We start from the raw sequence: 15,739 nt of genomic DNA, 5'->3' as shown, positions 1-15,739 counted from the left end.
TCTACTTCTAGATACTTTAGGAACTTCCAGAAGACCAGCAGACTGAGAGTGGAGTGTTCTACCTGGACGATAGGGCACCAACAGGTCTTTAAGATACACAGGAGCTTTATCATGTAGAGCTTTGTATGTTAACAGGAGGATTTTAGACTCTATTTTACAGGAAGACAATGACGGGAAGCCAACGCTGGAGAAATATGTTCTCTCCTGTTAGTACCTGTTAGTATTCTAGCTGCAGCATTCTGAATTAACTGGAGACTTTTTAGTGAGTTACTAGAACATTCTGACTATAGTTACAATAATCTAGTCTAGATGTAACAAATGCATTGATGAGTTTTTCAGCATCACTCTGGGCCAAGATATTCCTGATTTTAGAGATATTACGGAGGTGGAAGAAGGCTGTCCTTGTGATTTGTTTAATATGAGAATTAAAGGATGAGTCACTATCAAAGATAACGCCTAAGTTTTTTATTGTGGTGCTGGGTGACAGAGTGATGTCATCCAGAGACACTATTTGCTCTGATAATTTCTCTCTGAGGTGTTTTGGACCAAATAAAATCCCTTTGGTTTTATCCTGGTTAAGAAGGAGAAAGTCACGGCTCATCCAGGATGTGATGTCATTAAGACAAGCCTGGAGTTTTAATAACTGATGAGTTTTGTCTGATTTAATTGAGAGATAAAGCTGTGTATCATCTGCATAGCAATGGAAAGGTTTATGCTTCTATTATTAGCAGATTTTTGTTTGTTCCGTTCCATTGTCTGCCACTTATCTAGGTCTGCGTCGTGGGGGCAAAATCCTCCGCAGAGAGGCCCAGACGGTCCACAAAGCAAGACAAAAACACACAGTTACACCCTCCTTAGTTAACCCTGTAGTCATACATGTTTACTGAGAAATACAATGACACTATGCCGTGACTGTTGTCCGGTAAACGTAAACATACATTTTACTTTGAAAGTCTACTACAGGCAATAAAAGGAGTATCAGCATCATTTTTAGTGTGATTCTCACAGCTGTAGTTAGGGTGCTGTACTTTACTGAGCATTTATGTATCGTAGTGATGTTTTTGCTGCATTAGTCATAAGCTGCGTTTCTATTATGCTTGGAATTGCGCAAAATATAAATAGCGCAATAAAAACTACTAATGGAAACACCAGAATTTTGTGAAAAAAGCCTCAAATATTGCTAAAACGCTTTCACGAGGAGGTATTTCAGATGTTTCCATATTGAAATGTGTCACAGAAAGTGCCATGGAAACACTTTTTCCACAAATGCACGTCACAGAGCGTGACGTACGCGGCCCAGCTATAGTCTTCATTAGGAACAAAAGAGGTGAACTAACTCCGTTCACTAGAATCTAACTTTTACAGAACTTTTAATATCAAGCAATTTTAAGTGCAGAAATGGGAGAGAAATAAAGATATACAGTATACATATATTATTATGACCTTTTTCTTTGCCAATCAAAAAGGGAACGTGTTTGCTGATGGTGTGGAAGTTGTTTTGGTTTGATAGACCATGTTGTTGTTATTATTTATCCATAAACTCTCACTTAAATCACTATATATGTCTGCTCAACAATGCAACAGTTCAAAACAAAGACACATTTTAAAAGGACACACTACAGCATGTTGTCCTAAAATGGTTAAAATGGCACACGAATACATATACACAAAGACAAATGTTATCTAGATCTGCAACATTTCTCTTACATTCAGTTTGTTCTATATCATTATGTAACGCCCAGTTATGACTCAAGCTTTTGGCGCCTATAATGATAGAGAAGCAAACCATCATTAACCTTTAAACCTTTTTGTTTTCTGACTCCTAATAATAGGAGATGTGTGAAAAAAACCCATCTAAATGTCAATGCTTAAAAACAATTGTCTGTGTAAGGATTAAATATAGATAATTTGTTGTATGAAAGTACTTGGAAGGAGGACAACAACATCTGCAAAGATTAAATTCTCTCACTACAGAACTCAATCTACGCCACGTGTCAAACTCAAGGCCCGGGGACCAAATCTGACCCTTTAAAGCGTCAAATTCGGCCCGTATGATAAAGTAAAAATTAAAGAAAAGCATGGAACATTTTGTAAACTAAAAACTAATTTAGTGGTAGATACTGTATCTCAGCTCCTCCAAATGCAAAAAAATCTGTTTAAATCCACAATATCTGCAGAGCTCAGTTTTCCAGTTTTTATACTGTATCACATGATGGCAGCCATTTGTTTAAATCTCAAATTGTTAAAAGAACTCAAAATTTTATTGTAATCTGACCAATTTTTCCAAGTAATTTCCCCAAATTCAACCTGGTGCCCTGTCCAGGGTGTACCCCACCCTAGCGCCCGATTACAGCTGGAGGTTAACTTTGAAGATCCCGAAAATGGTCCAATTATCTCTGTTTTTTTTTTTACTTAATGCATTTGCACGATGTACGATATATATATATATACTTTCTACACTCAATAGGGCAGGGTTTTTCAATCTGGGGGGTTGCCTGAAATGTCACATTGAAAAAATATTAATTTTAATTTTTTTTTTTTCATTTAAAAAAAAAACATTAAAAAATATTTTTTTAAATAGCAGCAGTGTCCTTAAAGCAGGGCTTTTCAACCTTGGAGTCGTGACTCATGTGGGGGTCACCTGGAATGTCAGGGATAAAATAAAAATTATATCATATCTAAAAAAATAAATATATTTTTTTGAATTTTTATTGATCTTTTTGCACAATTAAAAACATACATAATATCACATAAATAGATTCAGTGCAGGAAGAGGAAGAGAGCTCTTATTTTTATTTTTCAACTTAAAACACCTCATGCAAGCAAACAATTGTATTTCTATACTTTCACTTTTTCAAATATAATATATATATAGTGAAAATAAAGTGCAATATAAAAATATCTAAGCTGTTGCATATTGTCACTATTGTGCATTAATACATGCTACTCTTTATGTGTAACGTAGTATAATAAACATTATCAAAAACAAACATTTAGTCATAGTCACATGACCTAAAGAAAAAGTTTGGGAACAAATTTCCAATAATTGGTACAAACTGAGTTTCAGGAGTGAAAAATGCAAAAACAAGGGTGTGTCTGCAAAATAAAACCTTTTTCAGTACTATTACTTTCTTTTTGTGCCATAATTACTACATTCAGAAGAATTTCTCCTGAGTGCAAAGCATAACTAACTGTCCACATGCAGCTATTATTAACAGCTTGATTGTGGTGACGCTTTCTAGGTGTTGGTTTGCATTTTTTTTTAATAAAGATAATTGAACAGGTTTAGATGAGCTAAGCCTCTTTTAAGCGTCGTGTAGAACCAATGAGAGCGTTTGTGCATTTGCGTTCCTGACCTCAGTGGAAGCTGCTGCCACGATGACCTCCAGCCTCAGCTCAACACTGTGTAAGTGTTTCAAATGAAAGACATTCAGACGTGTGAGGATTAGAATAAACACCTTTGGTGATTCTTCTGTTTCAGTGCTTGGTGCAGTTTGTTTGCTTTTAGTTTGGGGTAAGTTTCACCATTGCTTTATTTATGTCATATATTGTATGCAGTAGTATATGCACATGTAATGGCCTTTATTTTTATGCTAATATTTGTTGTTTTAGATTCTTCTGCAAACACCGTCATCACCTGTGATGACAAATCCAATGTCCAAAACATGCAGTGTGGTAAGATGAACATTTCCTGACTAATGCATTAAATATTGTGCTATTATGTATACGTTTATTTATTCATTTGTGTTACAAACTTGTTTTTTTTCTTGCTGTTCACCAGATTTTGGGGTGATCCAGGTTAACTCAGCGATGTATGGACGCACAAATACAGAGACGTGCAAGGAAGGAATACCGATATGGTCACGAATCTTTTTTTGTTCTCTCAGTGGCACAACTGAACTTCTCAAAAACAGGTAAGTTACAGTATTTCCTAACAGAAGGAATTAGAGCTATATTTTAGTTTTTAATAACTACAATTAAGAAAATAATCTTAAATTGAGACTCTTGACCTGATATACAGGGAGGCATTAAAACTGATGTTACTCATACTCAATCTGACGTCAAAATATGTATGTAGTGCGTTCACATTAGATAGTATGGAAAGATTGAAATATCAGGACGTAAACTACAGCAGGACTTCTTAGCTGGTCTCACCCTGGGAGCCACATTTTGCCACGATCAATAATCGCGACCAACCAAATTTAGTTTTTCAAAAACAGCTGTTGAAAACACATACAGTATATAATCTTTAATAAAACATAACGCCATATATTTTCCTGTGCAACATGCATTTCAAAGCATGCCTGTCAAAAGAAAGGTTTCTTTCAAAATAAAAGACAAGTCCAACATGAGAGACATTAAGTATTTTTATTTATTTTTGACCAGCTGTCTGCGACCCACCCAGTACAGGTCCGGACCCACCAGTTGAGAACCACTGTTCTACGGGGACATTATTGAAATATGCCCAGTGGGCACACTGGTCATACTCAACTGTCCCATGATGCATCACGAGTGAAACGTAAAATGGTCCTGGGATCGCCTTCAAACTAAAAATCAAATAACCTTTTCAAAACAAAAGCATCTCTTCTTGACTTCCATTAGTTTTTGTTTTTTTGTTTTTTACCCTTTTGTAAATAGAGCTCTTGTTTTGAAATGAACCCAAAGTTTTGTCAGTTGCACAATGGAGGGTCTCAGAAAATCTCTGAAATGTCAGCATGAAATGTGTTTCAGTGAGTTTTATGGATCAAATGAGCACATGTTGATATTCTACTTCAAATGTTTTCAGAACTTTCAAAGGTGGAGAATCAGCACAAATGCATCTTGGGAAACTGAGAAGTATATATACTAATCATACTAATACAGTAGTTTATAGTAGACAGTATATACTCATTGAGTGCTTAGTGCAGAAGTGGGCAACTTCTATCGCAGCGGGGGTTTGATCAAAGAGCCACATTATCAACATTCATGTCAACATTTAGAATAATGATCAATCTGAGCATTAACGCAGGAAAGAACAAAGAGTTTTTATTGTACATTTTTTCTGTCATAGGTTGGTTGTTGTTTTAGTAGTTATGATTGCATTTTGTGCATCTCTGTTGTCCATTTGTGTATTTGTATTTACAATGTATATGATTAGTTGGCATAGTTTGTCCCAAGTACTTGGGAAATTCTAAATTCATTGTTTTCATTCATAAATAGTGTAATTTCTGTACATTTTTAAGCTCATGGGCCACATTTGAACATCCTGATAAACTACATTCCACCTGTAAACGGTGTGAAACAATTGCTGTCCAGCCCAGGGTGATTTAGGGTTTTAACCCAACAACAACACTCCATCATTTTCCATACTTTAAAAAGTCAGGGGACACACCTATCTGCTGTGCCCAGTTCCACGTCATTGTTTTCCAATCATGTGGTCTTAATGAGGGTTGTTAACTATTTAGAAACACACTAGTAGAGGAATATTTGTTTTATTATCATTACCATGCCACCAATGCCCCGAGGCAATGGCGCTGAATCACAGCATTATAATTGATGCTAATGAACATTAACTTGGGACAACCAGGCAGTTTACCATCCTTTACGCTGCACGTTAATCTGCTCATTGCTCATGGGATGTGGAGCGCTGGTTTCATTGGTTTGACTTTGTTTTAAATTTTATTTAAACGTGTTTTATTTTTGATCTTTTTCTAATTTATGTCCGTCTCACAGTTGTATATTTGCACTATTATCCTAAGTTGGTATTTATTTTTGTTCTTACTCTTTACTTTGGCTATTCTATGGTGTTGCTGCAACGTGTGAATTTCCCTTATGGGGATCAATATAAGTTTATTTTATTCTATTCTATCTCCATGAATTTAGCACAGCTCTGCAAATAATAATGTGTTTAAAAATGTCTGTGATAATAGAATATATACAGATGGTCAGAGATGAAAATATTACTGTAATTGAGTTGCTTTTATGGGTAAATTGTCTAAATCAATGATTTTACTTGTACTTAAGTACGTTTTAAAAAAAGTAAAGTAATACGTTACATTTCTACACCAAATTATTATTTTTTTTTAAATTGATCAACAGACATTGTGAAACTACAAAAAAATGAAATGACCAGACTACAATCAAATGCATCACATCGTAGCCGACCAATCAGATTAAACGTAATGAACGGTGCCAAAACAGCATTGAATGGAGGTTATTTTCTCAGTTTTAGAGTTCATAAATATACTGTATCTATACTTACAGTGTTATTTTATTTTTTAAAAAAAAGAATTGTGAATTTTGACAAACCTTTAATTTTATACAGATGTGGAAAAATAAATTAAGTTCCAATTGTGCAAGATTTAATCTCTTCCTTTTTATGTTTATACATTATAGGGTAGTTCACAAAATGACCAAAAATGGAGTAAATCCCCGCACACTTTTTCACATTTTCTATTTTCAGGAATAGTGTTTGAACTGTTCTAATGTTCTTACTCATTTACCATCTACCTATCTACCTATAAAAGCAAGAAAGGTCTGCGTGTGTGTGTGTTTGTAGAGCGAATTTCTCCCCGACGCTGTGTCTATTCGACCTGAAACGTTGTCAACTGCTTCCAAATACCCCACGTGTGTGCGTGCATTATTTAGGAGTAATTTGGTGTTGCAAAACGTTCATTTTAATTTTAAGATTTCGGCCCCCTCTCGGTATTGAGCGCGGTACTTCCAGCTCCGGGCCACAGGTTCATGACGTCACTGTGTCGCAGTTTGTTTGGGTTTAAAAACGTTCAATATTAAAAATGTTTTTGTGCTGCTAAAAGTTATTTCAGTTAATATTTCATGGTTATTTAAAACAATTCCTTTTTAAATCAAACCTAAATGTGCCAGAAAACCTGAACAGAATGTATTTAGTTTGGAATGTGATTAATGCAAACTGAGTCATGATAGTTGTAATAATAACAGGTTATAGTCTAGATGGTCCTACAGTATATTAAGAGCCCCTCCCAGCTGACTAAGGGCACATAGTAACAAGGCCACGCCCTGTAAAAAACACACGAGGTCAGTTTCTGGGCTTTTACACGAAGTCAATAACAACATTTACTGCTGTGCTGAGGTGCATTTACAAACAAATACAGTTAATAGACAGTCGGAATGAACTAAATCACCAGCAGAAAGGAAATAATGTGTATCACCTTTGGGAACAACTTCCTGTGCAATCGCAGAATTTGCATTTTGAGAGTATTTGTTAGGATTTTTCTACAATACCTTTTTAGTGATTGTGCTGTATTTTTGACATATTATAAAGAATATAACAGTACTGCACATGTCACACTCAAACCTGACCTCTGAAGATTCACACCAAATCAGAATTACAGGTCTGACATTGATCTTTACTCCAGTCGTTATCAACCTTTTTTGGATCCTAACCCCATTTTTATATCACACATTTCTGGCGACCCCAAATCCTTTTTTTTCTCCTTCCAGAATAAATGTTTTAATCATGTTTGTTTTAGTGTGTTACAAATATAGAGTCAGTTACCAGGATTTGTGCAAAAACTGACAAGGTCAGACATTTTCTGTCTGTATTTTATTTATTGATTTGTTTAATTTTTCTTTTTTTAAAGTTAAAGTCAATAACACGCATGCATTTTTCCAGTGACATCATCAGGTTGATGCATAACTCCATATTCTTTCTGTGCATAATTCATCTCAATCGTGGCTCAGGAGGGCGTTGGCTGTGGTCAGAATGACTAAAGTGTAATCTAGCTCTACATTCTGGGTTTGGTGCATGTTACGTGTAGGGCTGAGACTGTAACGCGTTAATTGCCATCAATTAATTACAGACAAATAACGCACTAAAAAAATATTTGTTTTTCACTCCAAGCAGCGCAGAACCTTTTTAGTTGCACGGGTTCCTGGTACACCCATAACACTGATGAACAGCCTACATTACCATGGTGATTTAACCCACTGTCATGGTCTGAGTTTACCTCCATACTGAGATTCTCTTACAATCTCAGTACGTGACTGTTATGTACTGAGATTGTACCCGTGCTGGATTAGCCATACACAAAGATTACTGTACTGATTTAAAAAAAATCAACCAATGATAAAAAAATATGATTGTCATGATCAGATTTAGATGAATACAACAGCTTATTATTGTAAAGTTACATTAGTTATATTTTGCAATGTATTTGATCAGATTGATAATTTATATGATCCATACGGTTGCCGTATTAATATACCAACTAGGGATGTAACGATTCACTCAACTCCCGATACGATTCGATTCACAATACTGGGTTCACGATACGATTTTCTCACGATTTATTTTACAAAATGGGACTGTAGACAAATGACTGAAAAATAATCCTTTATTTTTTTGGGGAAAATACTGTACTATTTTCCTTTTATTTTTCATTGTCAAAAGAATCCCTTGATAAACTATGCAAAATGATGCAATTTAACTAAAAATAAATCTTGAATGAAATAAATAAAGGAATAATACAAATGAAGAAGAAACCTATTAATTTAAATTCTGTTTCTATAGTAAACAATTCAAAACTGCATAATAGTTCTTTTTCTTTTTAAAAGTGCAACTGAAAATGTATTTTGTGCCTTAACAATTGGACTTTAAAAAGAACAACAAAAAAAAAACAGTCATTTTACTGTATTTACGTCAGATATTTGTTTAGACCAGCAGAGGTAACCCAGTGGTCGGTTGGCATGCAGTTATTCCACCAGTGAAGAAGAGAAGCTATGCTAGCAGACAGAGCTAATAGAAAAACGTGACTTTTACAGATATTCACGTAATATTACAGATTTTATTTTCGGTGCTAAAGGAGTAAAGAATCATTTATGAGCATGTTTAACAGTAAATGGCGGCCAGAAAGAAAATAGTAGCAGATTCCGCCCGTCACGTCCGCTTCTGGAAGGATTAATATATAGCGCCCTCTGCTGTTTAAAAAATGTACTGCGATTCAATTTTCAGAGCATCGATGTGAACCGTGGTACCTATGAATCGATTTTTAACTGCCTTACGATTAATCGTTACATCCCTAATACCAACATTCTAAACGTACGCAGCGCCCCTATTTGCCCAGTTTAGGTCAAGTGACTAAAACTAAACCTAACTATAAACCTAAAAATTGTTACGATATTGGGTTATATCCTAACCCTAAACCAAAGATACTACGTACTTGTACTTCGGTAACCGTACCAATAGCACCGGGGCTTGTCCATACGGCAACCGTAAAAATAGACACTTTCAAGTTACATTAGGTTAACTATTGTTTATTATAATCATGTTTTTTGGAAAATAAACTATTCCTATTCGTAACGAGATTGCTGCATGAGACGCTATTACTTACTCAAGTTGTTGACAGTTGTTGTCTCTTAGATTGTCATACTGATCTTGCCATGGTGAAATTAGTGAAAGGAAGAATACATTCTTAAAAAGTATATTCCAACATGTGCTTTATTTTTATCCACACACTATACATGTAATAATAATAATAATAAAAACTAAATAATAAATAAGAATAAATTAAAAAGCATATATTTTTTATACAAACACCTCGCTTTGAAATTTAATTTTCAATCTCAACACGGCAGAAGCACATTTCCTACACAAGGCAACATTCAACAGCGTAAAATCATGAAGAACATTTAAAATCATCAGTAAAATCATCAGCAAACACATTACATCAACAACAGCATGACCAAAAATCTCCCTTTCAATCATAGAGAAAAAGAGTGTCTTTAACTTTGATTTAAAAATGTTCACAGTTTGTTCCACTTCTTTGTAGCATAACAACTAAAAGCAGCATCACCGTGGTTACTGTGAGCTCTGGGCTCCACTATCTGACCTGTGTCCATAGATCTGAGAGACCTGCTGGGTTCATACCTGACTAACATCTCATTGATGTATTCTGGACCAAACCCATTCACACATCTATACACCAGCAGCAGCAGAACTTTAAAGTCTATTCTGAAGTAGCCAAACTCACAGCGGAACTAGCAAAAATTCATTTTCCAAAAGTGCGCATGCTCATAATCGATCTCAGTACGAGGTAAACTCAGACCATGACGTTAGCCAGCTTTGTAGTACAGCACACACCGAATAAATGCCAAAGTCACCATGATAAGAGCAAATCCAGCTTTGTAGTAAAAAAAAAATAAATAAAAGTTAAAAACAAATTAGTCATGTGATCGTCTATAGAAGTTTTATTAATAAGAAATTGTTTCGGTTGGTGTTACATAATGTTGACATGTCCATGTCTGTATCTTTTATTGTCATTGTCTTAAATGTATGAGGATTATGGATGGAAAGAAGATCATGGCTAAATCTGGCACATTTACACTAAGTATTGTACTAAATAAACAAATAAAATACATGTGTTAGCACTCAATGATGGAAATAATAAACACTCATTTATTGTTTTCTTTCATTGAGTTATACACAAAAATCAATTTAAATGGGAAAAAAATGTTGCTATTTGTGTCAAATACAGTCATGAGATTAATTTAGATTAATCAAGAATAATTAATGACAAAGTCTGTAATTAATTAGATAGATTTTTGTAATAGAGTCCCACCTCTAGTTATAAGATGTGCTCCCTTTATAACAGTCAACTGAGGGTAGATGTTGGTAGATGTAAACGTTTTTTTCTCACATCATCAGTGGATAAAAATCATAATAGTTGAGGTTTTTTTCCTTTTTTAAAGATGCTCTGACTATTTATTTGTGCAGATGTGATGGAAAGAAGACGTGTGAACTGTCCATGAAAGATGTTCAACTTTTTGACCCGTGCAGAAGAACCTCCAAATACCTGGAGACCCAATACACCTGTGTCCCAGCAAGTTAGTGACAATACCACCTACACACACACACACAGACTCAACCTTGGGGTCGAGACCCCATATGGTGTCGCCTGGAATTAAAATTGCCTGAAATGTCTAGTAATTGCTTTAAAAAATAAAAATAAAAAATGTATGCAAAAAATTGATTAAAATTCAATTGTTAACAATTTTTTAAATTATTATTATTTTTCAAATACATATCATACACAATAGATATCAAATAACTGTATGCTATACTTTCTTAAATATATATCAAGTTCGAATAAAAAGAAAATTATTAAAAAAAAGAGAGATTTTTTACCTCTGAGTTATAGTCTAGTTTAAGTCAACAAAATAACATTCATATTTAAGTCGACCAAATTTGTTACAGATATAGGCGACTAAAATATATACAGTAAAACATAGAAGTTTATTAATTATTTAAAGCAGTGGTTTCCAACCTTTTTTGGACTTTGACCCCATTTTGGTATCAATAAATTCTGGACGACCCCAAAGACTGTTTTTCCCTTTTATAATTATTTTTTGATCGTGTTTGTTATGATGTGTAACAAATACAAAGTGAGAAGATTTTTTTTTTTTCCTTTTTCTTTTTTTTCTTATTTTATTTAAATTCCATTTAATTTGAACTACAAAAATTTTACCTTTATTGTTTGGATATTTGAGAAAGTAAAAGTATAGAATTCAGTTATTTAAAATTTTGTCTAGTTTTAAAATGTATGATATATAGATTGTTATATCAATTAAATTATACATGTATATATAAATATAATATATTATACTATTATTATAATGATTATAATATTCATCATAATGTAATATTATAATAATAATAATTATAATATAATAATGTCATAATAATATACTATATTATATAAATGTAATACATTATGTAAATTATAATATAAATGTATTTATTTATTTCTATTTATTACTAGACACTTTAGGCGACCCTATTTAAATTTCAGGCGACCCCAAGGTTGAAAAACACTGATTTAAAGCTTTAATTAATTAACAATAAGACAACATGATCATATCATGAGCTCTGATTGGATCTTGTCCCATGTGACAAAATTATAGTTTAGTTTTTATTATAGTTGATGAAAATATCAATATATTTGCATATGGTTTTCATTCATAAGTCGTCATAGTCTCGTTTTGTCGCTTTAAAAAATGCAGTTGACCAAAACGATGATGAAAATCTGTTAATGTAATCCTACTGTAATATATTTCATTTATTCTCCTTTGTAGTGACTGAAGTTGTGTGTGAGGACTCTGAGATGTACCTTTCATGTGGTAAGATTACATTACATCACAACATTAATAACTCTGTTCTTCTAATCACTGCCATAAATCATATCCTACTTTTTTCCCAGATGAAGGGCAGGTCATTCATGTCTACGGTGCTGATTACGGTCGACGAGATAAAACCACGTGTTCATTCAGGAAACCAAACTTTTCCATTAGAGACGTTTACTGTTCACAAACCGCCGACATCGTTCCGAGGAGGTAAGAAAATAAATGTATCACTAAAATATGACGTGGTAAAAGTATAAACTCCCATTCATTTATCTTCTACACAAACTAATCTATGGTTGCTATGTTTTTACAGTGCGTGGAACATAATAACCAAGAAAGAAACTACCGCTTTAGGGTGTAAGAAAAAATTGATTCGGTGATATATCGCAATATTTCACAGTGCGATTATCAGATCCATCCAAAACACGTTTTTTGTTTTACCCTAACATATGCAAAGCACGTGAAGTAAACTCCCGGTCACTAGGTGTCAGTGAACGCACCATCAGACCTGGTTATACTACCTCACTCCTCAATGTATTTCAGCTGGAATTTGATAGAACTTTGTTTTTATAAAACACTTTTAAAGATGTGGTTATTTTTTCATTTTTTTTTTAAGAGTTTCAGAACTTAACAAATGTGTCAAACTCATGGCCCGAGGGCAAAATCTGGCCCTTCGGAGCATCCAATTTGGCCCGCAGTAAACTTGAATCATTGTGTAAATGAAACTCACAGTATTCCTGAGGCTTTTAACACAGTGATTGCAATCATTTTTAATGTTAAACTGTTAAAAAAAACCTCTAATTTTTTACAAAAAGCTTCAAATTTCCTTAATTAAATCAAAACTTGGTCACAAATCTAATAAAATTTAAAGTGAAGAACCTGTCGGGACTGATATCTGTCACTTATTGTTTGGCTATGGTTGGTTTTTAAAATATTTTGTATTTTATGTATACGTACAAGTGTAAACTAGGGAACAATAATGTTATGATTATTGCATAAAATCTGTGGCCCACTTGAGATCAAACTGCTCCGTGTTTGGCCCCTGAACTAAAATGAGTTTGACACCCCTGGTTCTGCTGTTTGTTGTCATATATGGTGAAATGGCCATCGTCAGCTTCCGTAGAGTTTATTTTCAAAATTTCGACTTTAATCTCAACATTTCTGTATATTGCTCATGTTGGTCCTAATATTAATAATAATATGAATTTACCACTCTGTATTTACAGCTGTAACGGTAAAAACCAATGTGTGATCAAAGTGAGTAACTCAGTGTTTGGGAACCCGTGTGGTCGTACGTACAAGTATCTGGAGGTGGCCTATATCTGTGAATGTGAGTATTCATATTTTTGTTGTATTTTTAGCACCTCTGTGAGCATTTCACCCCTCTAATAACTTTAAAAAAGTAAACTGAGTATGTTCTGTTTTGTCTATTCTGCAGATCCTCTATCGAAGCTGGACAACACCTTAAAACAAAGTACATGAAATCATCAGTTCTGGATTTTTTTACAGTGTACATTCCAGGGTATGAGGCATGACTTTATTCCATTAGTGGTTGATGGTGTGGACCTTAGGATAGACATAGAATCACAAACACAATCTGTTTTATTGTCAAGTATAGTTTTTAGACAATACAAGTCATTTTACTTGGTGGATGCTGCGAAAAAACAAAAGAAATAATAATAATAATAATTGTTATTATATTATAGCTGAGGTGATAGCAGACTATGACTCCAGACTACCTACACAGAGGAGCACATATCAAATCCAACACATTATAGAACCATTTTGTGACAGTGAACAAAACACTGAACACTTGAAGAAAAAGACAAATATGGATGTGTTCGAAATCTCATACTATCGTACAACTCATACTAACGTACTACGCATTTAAATCATCCCGTATTGACTATTGTAATTCTCTTTTTACTTGTTTTAATAAGTCGACCCTAAACAGACTCCAGATCGTTCAGAACGCTGCCAGACTTTTAACCAGTGCTTCCAGAACGTCCCACATCACCCCCATTCGTTCTACTCTGCACTGGTTCCAGTTAAGTTTAGAATAAAATATCAAATATTAGTTCTCACAATCCTAGCGTTACAGGGTCAGGCCCCTAAATATATCTCGGACTTGTTGTTCCCCAACTCATCAGGGCAAAGCGTTCGGTCTTCAGGTCAGGGTCTCCTAAAGACCCCAAAAACGAAATTTAAAACCCGAGGAGACCTGGAATAACCTGCACCAGTCTCTCAGGGAGCTCAACTGTGTGGTCACTTTTAAAAAACTGACCATTTTTCAGAAAAGCTTTTAGGTAACTGGATTTAAAAAATGTATTATCCTTTAATGTTGCTATTCTTATGGTATTTATACACCCATGTTTTATTATTTTATTATGATGTTGCACTTGTATTTTTACCACAACTCTATACAGCACTTTGTGATTTTATCTGCTAAAAGTGCTTTATAAATAAATGACTTACTTACTCACATTAACGTTCTACTCATACTAACGTACTACTTAAACTAATGTTCTACTTATGTTCTACTTATGCTAATGTTCTACTCATACTAAGTCAAAATTAGTATGTAGTGTGATCACATTAGATAGTATGGAAAGAGCATGCAAGAAATACCTGGATGTATGTGTTTCTCAAATGGGGGTACGTGTGCCCCTAGGGCAGGGGTCTGCAATCTGTGGCTCTGGAGCCTCATGTGGCTCTTTGACTCTTTTGCAATGGCTCCCTATAGCTTTTAAAAAAATTAAAAAAATGAAGTAAAGAGTTGTTATTTTCCTACAGAGGCTATTAATGATTAATAACAAATAAAATCATGAATTTGTTAATCAGCAGAGTCCTTGGAGGATGCTACATTCAAAATAATGCTAGCTTTCAAAAATTACCTACCCTGCCTTTAAAATGTTTTCATAAATCTTGCGAAACTTGTAAGTATACTTCAGTGGGAATGTATATAGTATATAGTATATACTCAATGAGTGTGTAGTGTGTAGTATGTGGTTTGCGAACACAGCCTATGTCTATTAATCTGTTTTGGTGAAATACTGACATCTGCTGGTATGAATGGGTTTTCTCAATCAGTGACGTTATGAGTTTTTGAACAAATATACTTGATGAAACTAAAGAGATGTTTACAGTTTAAATGGTTGTAATATAGTGAAGTTGACAATTTGTGATGTTCTTTCATATGTCGTCGTATTTGTTGATATTAATGTAGTGCTTCCTAGTTACATATATATTAATATTTAGCACTTTAGATGGTTGTTAAAGAAAAAGTTCACGATTTTAAAAAATGAACGTGGGAGTTAAAAGTTTAAAAGAATTTTTAACAAAGGTTTTTTTTTTTTTTAAATACCTGTTTTATTAGATTTTGGCAGTAAAAACTCTATTCATTTTCTGACCCTTAAAGTATTTTTTCTGAAAATGTATAAAAAACTGTTTGTTTATCCTATACAGTAAAATAGTAGGTTCTAAAATAATATTATCAATATGATGTTCGCTAAATTACATTAATTACTACTGCATTACAGGATTTTCACCTGAAAATAGTGAGTTTTCATTCATCAGTTTATGCATAAAACAGTTTCATTAC

The 15,739-nt window shown here is 33.9% G+C and overlaps 1 protein-coding gene across 2 annotated transcripts in view; it reads left to right on the top strand.

Annotated features, from left to right (window-relative positions):
- Positions 1-3,296: 3,296 nt before the first annotated feature.
- LOC114467296 (L-rhamnose-binding lectin SML-like) overlaps positions 3,297-15,739 on the top strand; it is a 30,749-nt gene continuing 18,306 nt past the window's right edge. Inside the window, exons 1-9 of one of the 2 annotated variants that reach the window (XM_028453475.1) lie at positions 3,297-3,406; positions 3,482-3,514; positions 3,613-3,675; positions 3,782-3,914; positions 10,733-10,842; positions 12,091-12,135; positions 12,216-12,348; positions 13,365-13,468; positions 13,577-13,660. In XM_028453475.1, coding sequence (XP_028309276.1) covers positions 3,379-3,406; positions 3,482-3,514; positions 3,613-3,675; positions 3,782-3,914; positions 10,733-10,842; positions 12,091-12,135; positions 12,216-12,348; positions 13,365-13,468; positions 13,577-13,620 — 693 coding nt within the window. In that variant the 5' untranslated portion in view covers positions 3,297-3,378 and the 3' untranslated portion in view covers positions 13,621-13,660. Of the gene's footprint in view, positions 3,407-3,481; positions 3,515-3,612; positions 3,676-3,781; positions 3,915-10,732; positions 10,843-12,090; positions 12,136-12,215; positions 12,349-13,364; positions 13,469-13,576; positions 14,115-15,739 lie in introns of those variants that run through there. The other variant, XM_028453474.1, reaches the window with a different exon arrangement.

This window comes from Gouania willdenowi, chromosome 7 (genome assembly GCF_900634775.1).
Source record: "Gouania willdenowi chromosome 7, fGouWil2.1, whole genome shotgun sequence".
Classification (NCBI taxonomy): Eukaryota; Metazoa; Chordata; class Actinopteri; order Blenniiformes; family Gobiesocidae; genus Gouania; species Gouania willdenowi.
The sequence above is the reverse complement of the archived record's forward strand: the minus strand, read 5'-3'. Positions and strand labels throughout refer to the sequence as shown.